General features: G+C 42.6%; 1 protein-coding gene across 1 annotated transcript; it reads left to right on the top strand.

Annotated features, from left to right (window-relative positions):
* The first annotated feature begins 15573 nt into the window (after nt 1–15573).
* Nucleotides 15574–18516, top strand: LOC116044925 (frizzled-8-like). The gene has a single exon (XM_031292472.2). It carries the CDS (start codon nt 15919–15921, stop codon nt 17665–17667), a length of 1749 nt encoding a protein of 582 aa, XP_031148332.1. The 5' UTR covers nt 15574–15918; the 3' UTR covers nt 17668–18516.
* Nucleotides 18517–20960: the final 2444 nt, after the last annotated feature.

The following is a 20960-nucleotide window of genomic DNA, read 5'->3' as shown; positions in this document are numbered from 1 at the left end:
TGAACATTCACAGCCATCTATCCTCGGGTTGGTTAGCCTTTGACAGCACTATCTAGCAAATGAGGGCTCTCGCAGCTGCAATCCTTGTTCGACTGCCGCACTAAAGCACCTGTCGTCAGGCTTATTTGAGGTGAGATAAGGTTAATTAGGCTCTGGTGCGTGCTTTATCATCCCTGAGTGACATACCTGGAGTTTGTACAGGGGCTGCACTTCCAGGGCTTCAGGAATGCCATTCAGGAGATGTAGTGCTCTTTAAGAGATAACTGAGCTGTCGTAAAAACATGCTTCGCCTTCACTTGTGATATAATCATTTACTGTGAGCCAGTAGCATCAGTTGAAATACAGATTGTAGTAGATGTGGTAGAAGTGGTTGTAGTGCTACATATTATACATGTATAGAAGTACTATTTTTGTGGTGCATGTTGAGTTGATGCAAGAAAACAAAAAAATATTGAACAGTATGGGCTTACTACTTGTTGCAGCAGAATTAGCATTCAAAGTATCAATAGTTCTAGCAGTATATGTACTACAATAAAAGTACTGCAGGGATAAGAGCGTAAATGGTAGTTGATATATAGTTGTTAAATGTTATAAATACAACCAGTAATGGCAGGAGGAGATACATTTTAGTAAAAAGTGGAAAGTTACAAAGGAACGGTTTGAGTATTTTCCTTTTTTGGAGACTTTCTACTTTTCCACCTCTACATTTCCGAGTGAAATGTTCTCTTTTCCTTTATTGATCTGATATTTGATATATGCAGGACCTATTTTTCTACTTTTACTGACTTGCTGCAGTACTTTTTACAGTTCAAAGGATGTATTGTTCCAACTTCATTTGTCAAAGCTAACACACACACCTAAACCATTGACAATGAATATAGTACACTTCATATCAACCCCATCAGGATTAGTAGTCCAGGTTTAACTGACAACAGCGTATATACTAAATTATGTGTAAACGCCACTTAAGCTTTGTAAATTAGATTGAATAAGTTCTTGTTTGACTTACCGGTCTGTCACTTATTTAACCCCTCCCTCTCTGTTCCCCTTCCTCACACCCACCTTTTCCTCTTCACACGACCCAATCTCCTCCTCCTTACTCACTCACACATCGACCCACGTTCACCCCAATAACTCACTCCTGTCTGGGGAAGGCCGGATTGCTCTCAGTTTAGTGTGTGTGTGTGTGTGTGTGTGTGTGTGTGTGTGTGTGTGTGTGTGTGTGTGCTGAAGGATTTGGGTTGACAATGGGCGTGGGTAGGTCGACAGGGTGGGTGGAGGCTGCTGCCAGGCTTCTCCGTCTGGGTCGAGGTTGACTCATCACCTCTGTGTGGAATGTGTCGATCCTCCAGGTACACATACGTGCATGTACACTGCCTTCAGAAAAGCAGCCAACACCCTTCTCATGGTCCATATTGTGAAGGTGGAATGGGAGAAATAATCCAATTATCAAATCCAGTATGCCATACAGACACTTCCACAAAGAAGTGCTGTCAAGGCTGGAGACTTGATTGAATACTTCATTTTCAGTAAATTAAATGAATAATTATCTTATGCTGTGAATGTTTGCACTCTTTGTACAAAAAAACATCTGTATAATCTCTAAGACTATATAAAAACAATCATGCATAAGCCTTTAAATGGTTACTAATCATACATTTGCATATATATATATACCTGTACATCAACCCATTCTCATTCCGAACTTGTAAAATAAGGATGTTTGGACAGTGGCTGTCAGCGTCTGATGCGACGAAAAAGGCGTCTTTCAGCATGTTTGTGTAACGCACCGGGGAGAGCAGCAGTTAGATAGGAGTAGTATGTAGATAGTAGTATGTAAGGTTAGGTTGGTTGGTTGGTTGGTTGGTTGGGGGGGTGGATGGGTCAAACACAGGACTTTCACCCAGGAGAGCGGGGTTCGCATCCCGCTTGTCACGCTTGCAATAGTTGTTCTTTTCTTTTCTCCCGCGTGTCACAGAACCGTACGCCCACCCACAACCTTTTCCTAAACCCAACCGTCCTGTAGTTCCCGCGTGTCATAGAACCGTACGCCCACCCACGACCTTTTCCTTAACATAACTGCGTCAAAAGGGACGGCAATAGTCCCGACCAAGCACATTTACTTAAAGCGCTAAAGGAGACTTTCAGCGTCAATAAGAACGACAAAGGCACCTGACCAAGCGTCCAGATTTTACGAGATGGGTGTGAGAACCTGTTGGGTATATCTGCACACACATATCAGTGGGTTCAGGTTATTTTAAGATAAATCGTACACAAATAAACAGGCCGACAACGCCACCTAGGTTTAAAAGAGCCTAGGACTCCGTAAAATTTTGACTAAGATCGAATTGGAATAAAAGCCAGGTCCTTTTAAAAGTTGGGGAGGAGAGCAGTTAAAAAACAGTGGTGTTTAAAATGAAGCGAACTCAAACTGATAAAAAGGAATAACAATGTTTATTCTTAAAAACAGGATAACTAAAACAAAACAAAAAACACTTATTACAAAACACTAATTATAATATCCTATTGCAGACATAGGAATGCAGGTAGCTACAACAAATCTATGACGATAAAAAGAAACGGTGCAGCAACCAGTGGGAGAATGTCAAAGCTAGGACAAAAGTTAATGAGTCTGTTAGCTTTCTCTGTTGTAAGCCTCAATCTCCTCTTCTCTTCTCTGGGTCTGCGCAGCCCGGTCGTGGCCAGGAACGGCAGTGTTGCCGTCTCCGCTGTCTCTGCTACTGCCTTCTGTGTTGCAGTCTCGGCGTCTCCGGCTTCGGGCTACTGCTACCGTTGGCTACGCATCGCCGTGTTCTGTTTTCTCTCCTTGCTAGCTCAGCTGCCGTCTGCTCGTGTCCCCGTCACACACACAATGAGTGACGGCTGGCCTGAGGGGGGACTAGTCTGTTGCGGGGATTGGGGAACGTTGCCGGCCTGCGATCTCCAGGGGTGTAGTTGAACTGGGCCTTACCCTCCTTTTACCCCATGAAACTCTGTCACGGCACGCCCAGAGGAATGCTCGGGAAGGTAGGCTCACACGTTAGACAACTCTTTTTTTCACACTCACCCAACTGCAGGCGGTTCTGCTCCCCAGCCCGTCGTCCCCTGTCACCGTTCACTCCTCTGTTCTAAAGTTCCATAGTCTTTCTGCTCCTTCTCACTTTTCAGCCACAAGCTCCCTTTAAATTGTCCTCTCAGATGAGTCTCATCAGTGCTGATTGGCACTGGGGGTGGGGCAAGGTCAGGATACACAATAACCACTTCAAAATAAAAGCATGCAACAGCAACAATAAAACCCATGCAAAAGACTTAAAATAAATAAAGCACTGCAAACAATTAAAACATGCAAACACAAAATGTCCTCTCTTGACGTGCTCTCTCACACACACACACACACACACACACACAGACACACACACACAAACACACACACACACACACACACTGTCTGATTAAATGTGGGAGAAGTTGTTACTTAAGGGGCTAACATGGGTAAATATTAGCATGGGGAGAGAAAATGTGAGAGAGAGAGAGAGAGAGAGAGAGAGAGAGAGAGAGAGAGAGAGAGAGAGAGAGAGAGAGAGAGAGAACATTACTGTTTACCCTCTGTGCAGAAGTGTGTATTTGTGTGTGGGATGTCTTTCTGAATGTGTGTCTTCCTGAGTGTGTGTGTGTGTGTGGGGGGGGGGTGTTTATTAACCTGCCTGCACAAATGTGTATGTTATTCTGGTTTTTACCAGATGAGTAAAACGAGGCCACTTAAACCCCCCAGGAAATAAGTTGAGCCTTCAGACTCACACACTGCCTACATGTTATTTTAAGCCCAAATTACACATTACACATCATCTGATATCCGTTCGTAATGGCTTTTCCAGCTTCACTGCTGCAAGTATTCTGAGGTAGAAGGACGGCGGTGAAAAGAGGCCAACAGGTTTACCAGCGGAATAAAGAAAAGAAGAAAAAAGTAAAGACAAGGCCAGCTCCACTAAGACGAGGGAAACCTGCCAAATCCCCAATTCCGTGAGGAGAGGACAAGGTCCAGCACTACAGAGATGCTATGCTACTTATCTCGTGTTCAAACATTTACAATCATGGCTTCAGTACTTCAGGGAAGTTGATCTTCCCAAATGTCCAAGACTCCATTTGATGAAGTGGATGTTTTTAAGGTTTAACAACAAGAGTGTCAGGTTTTGAAACGTTGAAGTTTCTTTAAGGCACAGCTCTAATTCAGAAACGTGTAAAAAGATAAATACCTTTATTTCAGCTCTTCTGGTTTATTATTTCATTCAAACCATCTGTAGAGAATATAGCTATACAAGCTAGCATTTGCAGCTAGCATTACACATGAACAAAATCACTTCAGCACTGAAATGTGTTGTTACTATACGAAGAGGGCTCATTATTTTTTAATATTCAAAAGAAACATTTGCAAATTTATCGGTCTTAGTTTGAATAATAAGGTGGAAAACAATATGATGAAAGACAACAATAGATTTTTTTTAACAAAAAACACAAGCAACAGTTTTTTTTTTGTTTTTCAGCGAGACACACAGGTAGCAACTAGCTGGTGAACACAGGGAAGCATTTAGCAGCTGAAGAGACAGACATTTCCCTCAGAAGTTGGTGGAGACCAAAGACCGAGCTAAAAAAGAGAGAATTTGGGCCACAAATGCGGGTCCAAATGAAAAATCAGGTGCTCTGTAACTGCTGGATGTGTGAATGGTCAACTCATTCTCATGAATGGGTTTGTATGATATAGCCTAGTAGGAAAGTGTATGCACACCAATTTGATTGATACCTTACGAAATTAGGCGACCATCGGCTGGTCACGTGATGCCGGCAGCAGTCAATGTGGTGCTGACAGAAATAAATATGTTGAATACATACAAATTACACTGCTTTACGTTTAGTAGCTACATGTACAAATTGATTAATGAGAACGGCCTGATGTGGTAAATGGACTGCATTTAATATTATTTTTAGCGCTTTTCTACCCTACGGGACAAAGCACTTTACAATTTGCCTCTCATTCACCCATTTACATACATTCACACGGATAGCAGCGGAGCTCCATCTGGAGCACCTCAGGGTTCAGTGTCTTACTGAAGGACATTTTGACATGCGGACAGGAGAAGTCAGGGATCCAAGCACTCAACCTCCTCAGCCAGTTTGCTAACAAGTTTGCCATTTAGACTTAAAATGTTATATGTCAGTGTGTTTCTGTTGCCTATATCTGGGCAGAAACCGGGGTTTTAAAAAAATTAAGGAAAAACTACAAGCTCCATAAATAAGGAGTTAGAAGTTGAGCTGACAGAAAAGTCATATGTACAAAGAGTAGCTAATGTACTTTCTGTGACAGATTGATAAATGATACACTTACAGCTGAAATCTGTAACTTTGCACACGTTATTTTGCTCTCCAAGAGAATATGTTTTTTTAAGATACTGTACTTAAGTACAGTACTTGAGTACATTTACAGTACAGTACTTGAGTAAATGAACTTAGTTAGATTCCACCACTGTTGTTTACTTACATGCTGTCCAATCAAGAACAGAGTAAATGTGTTTAAAGTGACCTGTGACACACATGGCACAGAAAGGTGCAGTGTGTTCGCCACAGCTCACTCCAGAAGGCCAAACACTACGGGAACACTAATGGCCTTCAACATGGCTACATTTCCCACCTCGTCACTGTTTGTAGCTTCAGATCAGCCTCAATGACAAGCTCCCTCTGAGGTGAGAGCGGCTCATAAAACACAGCCAACCACTCCGAGTTCAGCAAGCTCTAAGGCTGTCGTCACAGCTCCTAATGAATCCTCAGGTCTGTGCCGGACCAGAGCCGCATGAATGAGCGTGTTAACCACGGGGAAGACGTCATTGCCCCAGAAGAAAGAGCTTAATTATAAACATGCCAGTGCTATTCCCAGGGACAGAACTTTAAGAACAGGCCTCCTGTCGCTCCAGGGTCTTAATGACGCCAGCCGAACAAGTGGCAATTTAGAAGGGCTCGCAGTAACACCCTCTGTGCCGGGCTGGCACCCTCCTAATTTAAACTACAGTATGGAGGGATTATGGAGGGTGACAAACGGAGACTAATGGTCAGACTTTGGCAGCTGGCTTCACCCCCTGAGAAAGAAAAAACATGAATGTTCTAATCTATTGACTTGCCATTTCCTTCCCAATAACTGTCAGCGTTTTTGTGTTAAATCAATCATTCTATCTGGGTTTTGCGAGTTAATCAGCTTCATTTCCTGCATTCTGGTGAATTTTTCTGCAACAATTTGTGCCTTTTCTGCATCCAAATGTCTTTATCTATGTAAATATTATTATTATTAATTAGTCAATCTGCTGTTTGGTTCAAAACCTTCTGCAGATTCAAAACATTACACGTGTTTCGGGGTGTTTTTTTTAGGAATTATGCACATCTTAATAACAAATATTTGCTTGCCACAGCATTTAAACTCTTTGACTTTTTTTACCCCACCAGTTTTGATTATTTTGGGGGGTTGTAACCCCCCCCATCCCCCCGTAAATCACGCCTATGAAGACAACAATGAATGTCTTATTTTCCTAGTTTTGTTCTCACACCTCTACAGCTCAAAGCCAGACATGGCAAGAAGCACAAGCAGTTCGGACCATCCTATTATGTAGAGCACTTTATTTTGAGTCTGATTGTCTGATGGCTCAAATTTCTTGTCCTGTAAGACTTATTTTTAGCAATGTTGCTGGGTTTCTAAATCCCAGCAACTAACCCAATGAGTACGATGTCATTATTAGTGACAGAAATGATGGCCTAAACTACAACAGCATGAACGTAAGTGCATGAAACTGGAATTTCCCTTTACGTTGAGTACATTTTTTTGTGTGTTCCACGGGGTTATGATCTGTTAAATGGATCGTGATATTGAAGCAAACCATCTGCTCGTTTAGTGATATTAAAAACAGGTGTGCATGATTAGCTCCAAGCAGTGAGTGACTGGGCACGGTCAAGTTCTGGAAGGAAGGGTAAAACTGTTCTGCAGCAGATGGCATGCTATTCAAGTTGGTGCACTTGTGTGTGCCCATACCTAAATTCAGGCATCAGTAATAACTAGGTATCTAAAGTAACTCTTTTGTTTGTTATTGTATATTCTTTGAATGTTTGCACCTGTATAAATCAACCCCTGCACACCTATGCAGATGGTAGGTTCCAGTCCAGGTGAGGTTGAGAGGATGAAATGCCGCTGTGAAGCTTTGGGCCGTGTTCACTTTGAGTTCTTTTTGTTGAATGTAACAGAATGCACCACCTGTGTTGCCTGGACTGCCTGTGTTATTCATTTCATTAGAAACACCCCGAGATATCTGATATTCGGTTACATTTTAGGTCTTTACTGCTGAGCTTGTGCCTCCACCTAAACACAATGAAGGTGAAAGGATATGTCGTGTAATTGCTGCTTGAACAAACGACTTATGTTGCCGTTTTTTGGGGGACCTTCTGGAAATTCTATAATGGGGAACTCAGGGGGTGGCAGTAGCTCAGTCCGTAGGGAGTTGGGCTGGGAACCGGAAGGACCGAAGTACGGAGTGTGGACTGGTAGCTGGAGAGATGCCAGTTCACCTCCTCGGCACTGCTGAGGTTCCCTTGAGCAAGGCACCCCCCCAACAGCTCAGGGTGCCTGTTCAGCAGTCGCAGCCCACTCACTCTGACATCTCTCCATTAGTGCATGTATAGGACCTGAGCATGTGTGTGTAGTTCAGGCCCGTGTGTAGTGTGTAATAACAACAGAGTGTAAATTGTAATTCCCCCCCCTGGGAGTTAATAAAAAATTATAAATTATTAAGATATTATTATACTTATAATTTTATATTATTGTCCTTAAACATTTTCAGCCTGATCTACAAAGTAGATTTACCTCATTGGATGTTGATACTTGATTCAGAAATCAGAAAAATAGATTTTGTATTACAGAACTGTTTTTTGTATTCCTTTAATTATCTAGTAGCATTGGAAATGTATATTGGTGTCCCTTAGGGGGTCTTGGTCAGGTAAAATCTTTTTTATTTTATAACAAGAGTGTCAGACTTCATAATATAACCGTCCTCTTGTCATGCTTTTTCACTGGACTTCGCCAATAAATGTGTTTTTTTCCCCCACTATGGTCATATATTAAAATAACCCAGAGAGATTAGCTCTTCCCTCAACAACTATTTTCCTAACTGAATGTTAGTGTTAGTTCTGGGGGTTCTTCAGAACATATAAGCCTATTTTATATTTTAGACCTCTTAGCTCTTATCTAGCAGCTTAGAGTGTGTGTGTGTGTGTGTGTGTGTGTGTGTGTGTGTGTGTGTGTGTGTGTGTGTGTGTGTGTGTGTGTGTGTGTGTGTGTGTGTGTGTGTGTGTGTGTGTTGGTTAACAGACATGTCATGATCCTGCCCAGCAGCAGACTGATTGGATGGGAGGGTTTAGTGTCACTGTTTGCTCCTGTTAATGAGCGGAAGGAAGGTGAGCCAATACGATACACACACTGTCAACAGAGGGACATTGTCAGGAGTGTGTGTGTGTGTGTGTGTGTGTGTGTGTGTGTGTGTGTGTGTGTGTGTGTGTGTGTGTGTGTGTGTGTGCGTGCTGTCAAGGGTGACTGCTTTAAGCCTCACATCCCACCTCAGGCTGATTAGTAGTCTGTCTTTAAGTAAACACACAGCTAACTGCGGAGGAATCTAACCTGTGGAAGGAAGGAAGGGAGGAATCCTCCATCCATCACTGACCTGGAGCGGTGAAATGGACACACATGACCGGGAACTTAAACTTCCCCTGGAAAATTGAAGACTTCCATTTCATAATAACACTGAAAAGTAAAAAAACAAACTGCTGACAAAGTAAACATGCAGTTTCTCCTTCAGTGTCTGCTGGTCAAAAAATATTCTATTTAATGGAAATATCAGCAGTTTGAAAAACACGTCAGAAAAACTCATAACTCAGTGCTGTAAGAGATGTGATAAGATAAAACTCTATTGTTTTATAACTGTTTTTCTATAAAACATGTTTGTTCTATGCAAAAAGCTTTTAGATTGTGGGTTATTTCTACAGTACTAGTTACTGAGTGTGACTGTTCGATCTCTTGTTTTAAGGGAAATATACGTGCGTGTGTGTGTTCGTGGGTGTACACGTGCACGTGTATGTATGTATGTGGCCGTGGTAAGTGTATTGCACATTGATGTGATTTTACATATATTCTTGTAATGGGTTGCCTGTGATGTAATGTGTACGTGTTGTGTGTTCATCATGTCCCATCAGCTAATGGGGATCCTTTTAATAAACAATTTAATGTTCACACAGAAAATGTTCTTGCATCGTCTGCTCGATCACTCAATAGACAACATTAAAAAACATAAACGTAAAAAAACATCTGTATGGTCACCCAACAAACATCTGACACACACACACACACACACACACACACACACACACACACACCAAATCCAAACATGTAATATTTATGATTGTCGTGATTGCAGTCCCACAATGATACAAAAGATAGTGAAATATCATAAGACAAAATTATTCCAAAGTCTGGATCATATATACTATGGAATCACTGCATATTTTTCCTCAAACTGGTGCATGGACTTTTCTAAAACTCTTCATTTAGTTATTTATACACTGATTATTTATCCGGCCAGTGAGAACTCAGTGACAGCAACGTTCCCTCGGAGATCAAGGGTGGCGTCTTAAAGACTGCGTCCAAACCTAAAGAAAGTAAACATCTTTAGATGTCATGGGGGCCTCCACGTCCTATCTTGAAGTCATACATCAGATCAAATTACCCTCAGGCCCCATCTCCGATACACACATAAAGTTTTAAATCAAGTATATTACCCTGGGGACCCAGACGACACATTCTTTAAATATGTATTTAAATGCCAGCTTCAGACAAATATTCAGGAGGAGTTGTGGGGTTCAATGGAACTAGGTCAGGTTGGTTAGCAGCAACTGGCACTGGGAAAATCAAGACTTGTTTCGTTGTGTTACAAGAAGGTGATTGTACCTAAGCAAGATGTTCTGTTGTGTAATCTGTACAGGAATACATTAGGCACGTTTGAAATATAGCTGCTCTTGAGGGTTTACTTTCTTTCTCTGGCTTGCATCTTTCTTTCTTTTTTTTATCTCGTACAACATTGGGCAACAGTGAAAAGGATCTCAAGTAGTATCTACTTCCTTCCATTCAATTCCAGCAGGTGATCTGTCATTATGGAAAGATAACAGGATGGTGGCATTTCTAGCAGCCAGCAAACAACACTTATATTATGCTAATTTTCAGGTTCATAATTGTATGTAGGTTGTGCCAGAATAGGTTTACATGGTTTAATTTTCAAAAAAAGCTATATTTTTGCACATTGTTGCAGCTCCTCTTTTCACCCTGTGTGTTGAGCTCTCTGTTTTAGCTACAGAGTGAGACATCTCACTTCTGTTCTATCTTTGTTGGGAGTCGCACATGCTCAGTAGCTAGGTAAGGACTACTAGCCAGTCAGAAGCAGAGTATGAGGGTGTGCCCTGAGAGTAGCTAGGTAAGGACTACTAGCCAGTCAGAAGCAGAGTATGAGGGTGTGCCCTGAGAGTAGCTAGGTAAGGACTACTAGCCAGTCAGAAGCAGAGTATGAGGGTGTGCCCTGAGAGTACCTAGGTAAGGACTACTAGCCTGTCAGAAGCAGAGTATGAGGGCGTGCCCTGACAGTACCTAGGTAAGGACTACTAGCCAGTCAGAAGCAGAGTAGAGCGGGCCGTGACAAGTAAGCTAGTGTGATCTAAAACAAACCCACTCCAGTCGGTAACCATGGCTACGGCTCGGTTGGAACCCGAGTCTTAACCCAAAACACAAGCAGAACAACCCGAACCAGCTCCACAAGCTAAACTGGAGCAAAACGTTTCAGAGAAGTAAGTTATTTAAATGTTAACAAATTCATCTTTCATACGTAACGTTATAATTCTGCATTGTCTCCTGGATATGGTGATACAACTATCTGAACTCTTGGGGCCTCCGCTCTAACTAGCTTGATTTAAGGGCGTGCCATGCTAGCAGCTAGGCGAGCATTATAACGTGTGTTACAAATAGACCACGTTTGTCTCTGAAGTAAAGGCTGGACTACAATAGAGCTGTTTGGAGCAGTTTGTGAACAGAGTTTTCTGTTGGAGATGGTAAGTCCCTTTGGGGGGGACTTTGGGCTTTTTCACTTTGTAAACCTATTACATGCACAAAAAGATATATAACACAATAAAGGAAATGGAAAAAGCCAAAAAACATAATATGAGCACTTTAAGCGCAACACACACCTGCACCTGCAGCATCATATCATTTAATGCCAGACGCGTATCATACGTGTTAGAGGAAGTCATTCAAATCACTGCTTTTTGGGTGGCCATGCCCATGCTGCTGTACAGGACAGTGTCATATCCTGATGAGTTGACATGTATCAACCGCAATGACACGCATCACGAAACATTCAAAATCAGTGCAGCAGATTGGACGTTGGCTAACCAGTGTCTACAGAGTGTCTGGTTTAAGATGAAGAAAAACCATGCATGTGCCATCTGTGCTCCTATGACTGACCTTTACTTACTCTCTTACTTACTGCTCTGATTGGCTGGCAGCTTTAGAGGCTGGATATATTTTGCACAATCAACACAGTGTTAATCAACTCAAATTTAGCACATCATCTTATAGGAAGGATGGTCGAGTTTTGAGAGTATCACAAGGCCAAGCTTCCCATGAGGAGGTTACAAAGACAAACATTTCAGGGTTTCACAGCACGCCTCAGTAACTCTCTGAGAACCCCTCCCCTCGCCTTTTTCTTCACCGTCATGAACTTTGAGAGCCCTGGGAGAATCCAGGGGAAAGAGAGAGGCAAGAAGGGAGGTTAGATAAAGGAGTGGTGGCGCAGGCAGCCCGGAGAATGCAGAAATTGACTTCTAAACAGATGCAGTAATTCCATTTCCACCCCTTTAAATTTGGTATGCAGGGGGCCAGCGTGTAACCCAAAACCCACTATCGCCGTTGCACACAGAAGGCAGGAGGCGTAGTCAACAGTTGGTGGCTGGGGCCGCCGAGTCTATCTGCCTTGTTAATCAATACGGGTTTCATTCTGACAGACAGCGATTGGTGTAACCGATGCTCAGTCTGCTATTCTGTTGGCCCTGGTGGGAGGAGGAGGCACCTGTTTCCTAAAGCTTCCACCTGCGGTTCACAGCTCGGCTGGAGATGGCTGGCCCAGCGTGAGGCATCTGGATCTGCCCCAAAAAGTTCCTGCACGGGCATGGGAATGTCTGAGGAGTCTCACTCCAACATTAGAAAATGTTCCACCTGGTAATGAAAGTAAAACTAAAGGCGGAAAACTGGTGAAGTGAGCTTTAAAGCTGCATCTGACACGGCTTTTATGTAAAAGAGCAAACAAAGTCACAAATGAGTATCTCGACTTCACTGAGAAAAATGCTCTAAAAAACTGCTGTAAAGACTCTGCCCAAATTATATTCTGGTAACATACTGGATGTATGTACAACATGTTCTCAGGAAGTCATAACTCAAACTTTACAATACCTCCATCAGTACCAGTTGCATTGACGGATGTTGGCATTAGTGACATTATAGAGCAGAAATTATAGTTATATTATATTATAGAAGGTTAAATCCAGTTCTATGCCTGAGCCAGAAAGAAGTGCCAGAACCCCTCCATGGAGAAGTTTACACATTCAGCTTGAGGTCTTGGTTGGTGGTTTCGGTGGGATTATGTGGACTAGCTATGCCCTGCCACGCCCTGAACTGCTACAACTATTATTTCTAGTCATAGTTCCATTATCTTTATAGTAACTATAATTGCCAAGACTGCAATAATTATTATGAATCATGTTTGTCTATATCTGTATCAGTGTCTCTGTGTCCCAACCGGCACTGGCAGATGGCCACCCACCAACAGCCTGGGTCTGTCCCAGGTTTTTGCCTAAAAGGAAGTTTTTCTTCACCACTGTTGCACTAAATGCTTACTCTTAGGGGAATTGTTGGGTCTTTGTAAATTATAGTGTGGTCTAGATCTACTCTATCTGTAAAGTGTCTTGAGATAACTCTTTTTGGGGTGGCAGTAGCTCAGTCCATAGGGAGTTGGGTTGGGAACCCCTTTGGGGTCGCTGGTTCAAGTCTCCTTACGGACCGAAGTACACGGTGTGAACTGGTAGTGAGAGATGCTGTTCACCTCCTGGGCACTGCTCACTCTGACATCTCTCCATTAGTGTGTGTGTGTGTGTGTGTGTGTATGTGTGTATTTCTGGCCTGTTTGTAATGTAACAACAGAGTGTGCATTGTAATTTCCCCATTGGGGATCAAAAAAGAGTGTAACTTATTAAAGTTATGATTTGATACTATAAATAAAATTGAATTGAATTGAATAGTGTTACAAGTGTTTGGCAGGGTGATAATAGGACAACTTCATATCATCTTCAACTACAACATCATCATACATTTTGGATTGTTTTTTGTCCTTCCAGCCAGATGAGAATTGGCTGCCAAATAGGAGAAAGCAATGTGTGTGAAGAAGTTACAGGAAAGTTAATTAAATTAAATTAAATTAAACTTAATTTAGAAATGTTTATGTTATTACCAGCTTACCCAGGATCCTCAAAAAAATTGAGTGTATTTTTCAAAGTACACCCCACCTAGCTGGGACCCCAAACTGAGCTAGAACAAGCATCCTTGAGCAAATATTGGAGTTTGGGGCTACTTAGTTCTGATAAACCCTTTGCATTAGAAACACGATGCCTGTCTGCCAACCAGGTCTCAGCTCCATGATGAATCCAATAAGAAGTGTGAATGACTTTAATTAGTGCTATCACAATGCTGTATCTGCCCATGTTGGCTTATTTTCTTTAGGCTGAGCTCTAAAAGTTTACACACACACACACACACACACACACTGTCCTGTTTGTTGGGCTCGGTGGTCGCAGTAATCGCCGGCCCAGCATGCTCTGAGTGAAACATTGGCACCAGCGTTAAGACAAACAGCCCCTCCTCCCTTTAGAACAAGACGACCCCCCGCTGTGGGCTAACAAGACCACATTAACCTCCCTTACCACACACACACTCACACACACACACACACACCCACAGTCGTCCTCTATTTCTTCTGCGTGCAAACAGACATGCAGACATATTCATACTGTCACACATAAGCATGTAGACACGTTTTTGTCATTCTTTCACACATGCATCCAACTCTGAGGCCGAGTGCACATTGATGTACATTGTCAGATTCAGAGGAGACTGGATGTCCTTCACTGCATCGGGAGGATGAATGACGGACAGTATCAGACTAGTGCTCCCTTGTGGCTTTCAGAACCATATGCCGATTAATTATTGATACATTGGCATGACATAAATACAGAAAGAAATATATACAAAATAGCTGTTTAGCACAAGATAAAGGAGGCTGAATTATCCTAAAGAATTGAGTGACTGACCTTTTTTTTCCTCACTACACTTGGTAAAAAGTCACTATGATAAAACTGGCTCTGGAGAAAATGAATAAATAAAATAACCAAATAAGAATATGGACTTAAAACTCTAACAATGATTGTTTAAGTATTTTACTGCATCTTTGTCAATTAGAACTTTGACTAATTTGAACTCTCTAGATGTCCATTACTTTAAAGATCATCTTAAGAAAACAAACATCAGAACAACTGGGAGTCGAAAACACAAGACTGGATGCCTTTTCAAATGAAACATCTTTTATACTTATACAAACAGAATGAAGTACTTATGAGTATGTTTTTATAGTAAAACTACAAACACAAGGAAACGACAGACACAAGCTGCAGTATTTTGCATTAAAAATGAAGAAATGTAATCCAAGCTTATAGCCACATGACTTGCAGTGACTATGACCTGCAGAGGTTCAATAGACGTTGTTGGTGTTGCATGATTTTAACCTGTGACAGGACAAACCTAGAAATACTCAAATGTTAGTCTGTACATTATTTAAAAAAATATTCATCTCACTGTCGAGTTCATGTTACATTTTTGGGCAAATGAAAATTGTTAAGTCTAAATAATGAAAATATGAATGGTAGTAATGTATTCTATTAGCGATGTGGACAGAGAAAGAGTTAATATGAGAAGAGATGTGGTGATAAATAAACAGTTGGGTAAAGCATGACCTCCAGTCATTAGTCAGTCACTGAGATGATAAAAAAACATACTTTCAGGAGAACATTTATTTGATTTTTCCCAATACTCATATAATTTGCATTATGATGCATCCTGTATCCTATTAGCCTAATAGGTGGCAGGATTGACTTTATGGTAGTTTACTCCCCACTGTCTGCAACCTTCCCTAATTACATTTCTTCCTAATGTCTCCATTGTATTATAACTCCCCTCTCCTTGTTTGTAAAGGGTAGTGTGTGTGTGTGTGTGTGTGTGTGTGTGTGTGTGTGTGTGTGTGTGTGTGTGTGTGTGTGTGTGTGTGTGTGTTGGGGGGGGGGGGGGGGGTAAACAGAGACAAAGTGATTATAACCCTTCCTCCAGGGTGAACATTTTAAACAAACACCTATAGAAGGAATCCTTGATTGACTTATTCTCCCTCCCCGCCCATGCTTGGGGGAGTGTCCTCGCTCCTCCCGTATAAAACCCAACGCACCCACAGGCGCTGGAGCATGTGAAGAGAGAGACACGGCGCAGCACCGACACAAAGGGAGAGAGGAGACTGATAGTAACCCAGACTGTGTGAAAGTAAAGCGCTTGTGTTGGGATACTACAGACACTACAGAGCACCACAAACTGTCTGCGCTCTAGCATGAGTTCAGCAGCATCCCTGGATTAGTTGCATTTGCAGCCTACTTGCGGAGCGCAAGTTCGCTGCCACTTTGTCGAGGACGATTCGCGCACAGAAAACAACGATGGAGAGGAGCAGCATCCCGGGATGGTGCGTGCTGTTAGCCCTCGTCCTGCACGGAACGAGCTGCATGGCGGCCAAGGAGCTCCAGTGCCAAGAGATCTCCGTGCCTCTGTGTAAAGGAATCGGCTACAATTACACATACATGCCCAACCAGTTCAACCACGACACGCAGGACGAAGCTGGTCTGGAGGTGCACCAGTTTTGGCCGCTGGTTGAGATAAAGTGCTCCCCGGACTTGCGCTTCTTCCTCTGCAGCATGTACACACCGATCTGCCTGGAGGACTACAAGAAGCCTCTACCGCCGTGTAGGAGCGTGTGTGAGCGGGCAAAAGCTGGCTGCGCTCCGCTCATGAGGCAGTACGGGTTCCCGTGGCCAGACCGGATGAGGTGCGATCTGCTGCCCGAGCAGGGGAACCAGGACACGCTGTGCATGGACTACAACCGCAGCCAAACCACCACTGCTTCTCCTGTGGTGGCGAAGCCGACCAACCGATCACTGAAGCCCTACAGCCCCAGGAAGAAGAGCGGCTACGGCCGCGGCGTCCCCGGAAAACACAAGCCAGCAGCGTCCTCGTGCGAGCCGGGATGCTTCTGCCGTGCGCCCATGGTGCCAGTGACCAGCGACAGCCACCCGCTGCACAACCGCGTCAAGACGGGGCAGATCCTGAACTGCGCCATGCCGTGCCACAGCCCCTACTTCACCCAAGAAGAGAGGACATTTACCGCCTTCTGGATTGGCCTGTGGTCCGTCCTGTGTTTCATCTCCACTTTCGCAACCGTGGCGACTTTTTTAATCGACATGGAGAGGTTTAAGTACCCAGAGCGCCCCATCATATTCCTCTCCGCCTGCTACATGTTTGTGTCCATTGGATACATTGTCAGGCTGATCGCCGGACACGAGGAAGTGGCCTGCAGCAGGGAGCACGGCGCTGAACACATCCACTATGAGACCACGGGTCCTGCGCTCTGCACCATCGTTTTCCTGCTCATTTACTTCTTCGGCATGGCCAGCTCGATCTGGTGGGTGATACTGTCCCTCACTTGGTTTCTCGCCGCCGGCATGAAGTGGGGGAACGAGGCCATCGCCAGTTACGCACAGTACTTTCATTTGGCCGCCTGGCTCATCCCCAGCATGAAATCCATCGCAGTTTTGGCTCTGAGCTCAGTGGATGGAGACTCCGTGGCTGGGATTTGCTATGTAGGTAACCATAATTTGGATAACCTGCGAGGTTTTGTGTTGGCACCTCTGGTTATCTACCTGTTCATCGGCACCATGTTTCTGCTGGCCGGGTTCGTCTCGCTGTTTAGGATCAGGAGTGTAATCAAGCAAGGGGGCACCAAGACTGACAAACTGGAGAGGCTGATGATCCGGATAGGCGTTTTCACAGTTTTATACACCGTCCCAGCCACGGTCATAGTGGCGTGTTACTTTTACGAGCAGCATAACAGACAAACTTGGGAAATTACGCACAATTGTACGTGCATGACGGACGCGAACAGGCAAAGGCCGGACTATGCTGTGTTCATGTTAAAGTACTTTATGTGCCTTCTGGTAGGCATCACTTCGGGAGCCTGGATCTGGTCCGGGAAAACCTTGGACTCCTGGAGGACTTTTTGCACGCGGTGCTGCTGGGGGAGCAAAGCCTCCCCGGGCTCCATGTACAGTGATGTGAGCACGGGACTGACCTGGAGGTCCGGGACGGCCAGCTCCGTCTCCTGCCCCAAACAGATGCCACTGTCCCGGGTTTGAACAGTACGCTCATCCGCTCAAATGCATCTTATGTCATTTGACACTAAAGACTTAAAAAGCAGCGAATATCAGCTCTTCTGGGGACAAAGTGGCGCAAAGACTTCTTTTTAAATGTTTCATTTGGTAAATTATTCAAAGTGAGAGACACCAAACTGCCAGTTTAGATGTAACTTTGACGAGCACTCCGCTAATGTGAATATATTTTTTGAATTTGTGGTCATTCATGCTCCATTCTGCTTCTAAAAGTTCTAAGATCAGTTTGGGCTTGTGCTTATAGAAAGTGCTCCTTCCTTGCCTTATCCAAATGACGTCCATGGGTTTGAATAGAGGGTGTTGGGTAGGGGAGGGGTGACTAATTGTGTTGGGATTGTCCATCAGCGTGTTGTAATTAGCACATTAATGAGCGCCTAATGGCTTCTCTTTACATAATGAGACTGTCAGCAGCAGAACAATTGTACCTGGCACGAAGAATGCAGTCTTATCTGGGCGTAATTGAATGCGCACAGCTGACAAGATCCCCCTTGTCGATAGGTTACATGGTATAGCTGAGGATCTTTTTTACTGTAAAGAACCGCTGTGTCTTAAACATAAGAGTCACACAAGACTGCTCTGCTGGAAACGAGGCCGTCGCTGGGCTGCTTTTTGTCTGCAAGATGGATTTACACGTACATTAATCAATGCCTTAATACTGTCTCATACGGGTTGCATTAGCGCGTAAAGTGTATTTATATAATTATTGGTGTACATATATTGTACATTTGTATATGAAAATTTACGAGATTGTAAATATGTATAATTTCCACTTTGATAGAAAATTTTATTTTGAGAATAAAACAAACTTTTATTGAATTTTTTCCCTCGTGCGTCCTGGTCATTCTCCTCAAAACTTTTTTGTGAGGTTGGACACTGTGAACTATTTTAAATATGTTGTTATGCATGCTTTCAACAAAATGTTGTGCCTGGTGTGGCGAAGCGCGCACAAGCTTATCAAATCTCGAAATATGTGTGCGAAATGGCGGAGTTATGACAGTTATATTTATATTGAATTAAAAGTTGTAACTTATCTTTGAGGCCACATGGGATGTGAAAGCTTTATGAAACCTGTCCACGGTGTTTCAGATCCACATGCTGAAGCAGGGAACAACATCTGCGTGGGGCACTACAGGTGGTCTTCTTGCCCCCCCGCTTTTTTAGTCTTATTAACTCTTCCCGTCTGTCCTGTGTTTAACACCTATTTTACAATTTTAGAAGTCAGTTAACTTCACCTACTCTTTGAGTCTTTTTTTCTTTGTCGAGCAGGTGGATCAGAGTGGAGGAAGATGATGTATCTTTTTTTACAGTGTTTATCAGCTTGTTACAACCATTTCTTAAGACACGTGTGTTAGTGAAACAAAGCGGGGAAAGGCCACCAGACGCTCAGTGATGTTCACCAAACAACTGAAACAATTGGACAAAATCATGTGAACACAGTGGGAGATGTTCAGCAACCATGTCAACATGGTGAAGTAAGTATCTGCTTCACATTGCAATGAATGCTTACTGTGAACGTTTGAGTGGACTGTTCAGGTTGCCATATATGGATTCTTTACAATGTAGCAGTGGTGGAATGTAACTAAGTACATTTACTCCAGTACTGTACTTAAGTACAAATGTTGAGGTACTTGTTCTTTACTTTCTACTTCTACTTCGCTACATTTCAGAGAGAAATATTGTACTTTTTACTCCACTACATTCATCTTTTACAGCTTTAGTTACTCGTTACTTTACACATTAAGATTTCTGCACCCAAAACACATGTAGTTTATAAAATCTGATGTTTTATTATAAAGTAAACTAGCCAACAATATAACAGCCTACAAGTCCAGCTGAGATGATTAGACCATTAAACACACAACTGGTTGGATCCTTTACACTTTCTACCATGGGAGGGTTTTTATTTCATTTTACCACATTTTCCTGATGATACTTACAAACGTTTACTTAAATATCATTTTCAATGCAGGACTTGTATTTGTAACAGAGTAGTTTTACAGTGTGGTATTAGTACTTAAGTAAATGATGTTAATACATTCCCACCACTGTAATGTAGCCATTCCCCAGACTTATAATGAAGGCGTCAGTGAGGAGGGAGACATTTTAACTGCAGGCTGACATCCTCTCTGTGGTGCGTAAACTTTGGTGCGTAATGGCTGTCAGGGAAGTGTAAATGAGGCCTATCTGTGCCTCTAACATGAGAAAATAATGCATTGAAATACTTTAAGACTATGAATAGTATTCCATTATCTTAAATGACATGACCGATGCACATAACATAACACGATGTGCTCCAAACTCTGGAGAAGATTCTGCATTCGTATAGGGTGAAGAGAGACGGATACAGTAGTATCATGCTGCCACCTTCTGGTTAACCCCTGTGTTGTCTCCCCGTAGGCCATTCGACACTTTTGTCGCTTTTTTCCAAGTTTTTGGGTCACTTTCGATTTTTTTTGTCCCCCCCACCCCCAACACCCACGTTTTTGAAGCTTTTCCCAACATTTTTGTCACTTTTCTTCAAAGTTCTTTTATCAATTTCTTTCTCCAAATTCTATAAAATTGAATAAAACACCCAAATTCAATGAAAGTAGTGAACTGAACATTTGATATACTTGTGAAGAGTGTCGTAGGGAACCATCCACGTTATTTATTTTTTGACAGTTTGGTTGAAAGAAACCCAAATTTCTGATATAGAAACTTTTTAAAAATGGGTCAAATTTGACCCGAGGACACCAGGAGGGTTGTGAGGTTAAATATGCACAGCCACCAGTTAATCACATAAAACATAGAATAGAATATATAGAATATATCTTTATTGTCATTGTTTCACAGCAATGAAACCCAGCTGAGCAGCTCTCAGTAGGGCCGTTTAAATCACAGACTGACAGAAATATGACATTGAAATAGTGAACTATAGTAAAATATAAAATAACAAACAAATATTAAATAGGAACATTTAAATAGTAAAATTTACAAAATATAAAAATCAAGATAAATCATCAATACACATTTTGACCAACAAGAGTGAGATAATGTCACTTAAATGTGTTCATAACCTTTCACATTCTTTATTTAAAACTAAACCTCCCCTTAAGCTTCTTTAAATGTTTTTTTTTTTTTTAAATCACTCGTCAACACTGTCTCTGCTTCACACTTTTAGTTGGAGCTTCATATAACATATTCAAATCCAAGACTCCATGTTCCATGTTTGTATGGCTGCACAGATGCATCACATTCAAATGTTCTACATATCTTGTGCA

This window comes from Sander lucioperca, chromosome 9 (genome assembly GCF_008315115.2).
Source record: "Sander lucioperca isolate FBNREF2018 chromosome 9, SLUC_FBN_1.2, whole genome shotgun sequence".
Classification (NCBI taxonomy): Eukaryota; Metazoa; Chordata; class Actinopteri; order Perciformes; family Percidae; genus Sander; species Sander lucioperca.
The sequence above is the reverse complement of the archived record's forward strand: the minus strand, read 5'-3'. Positions and strand labels throughout refer to the sequence as shown.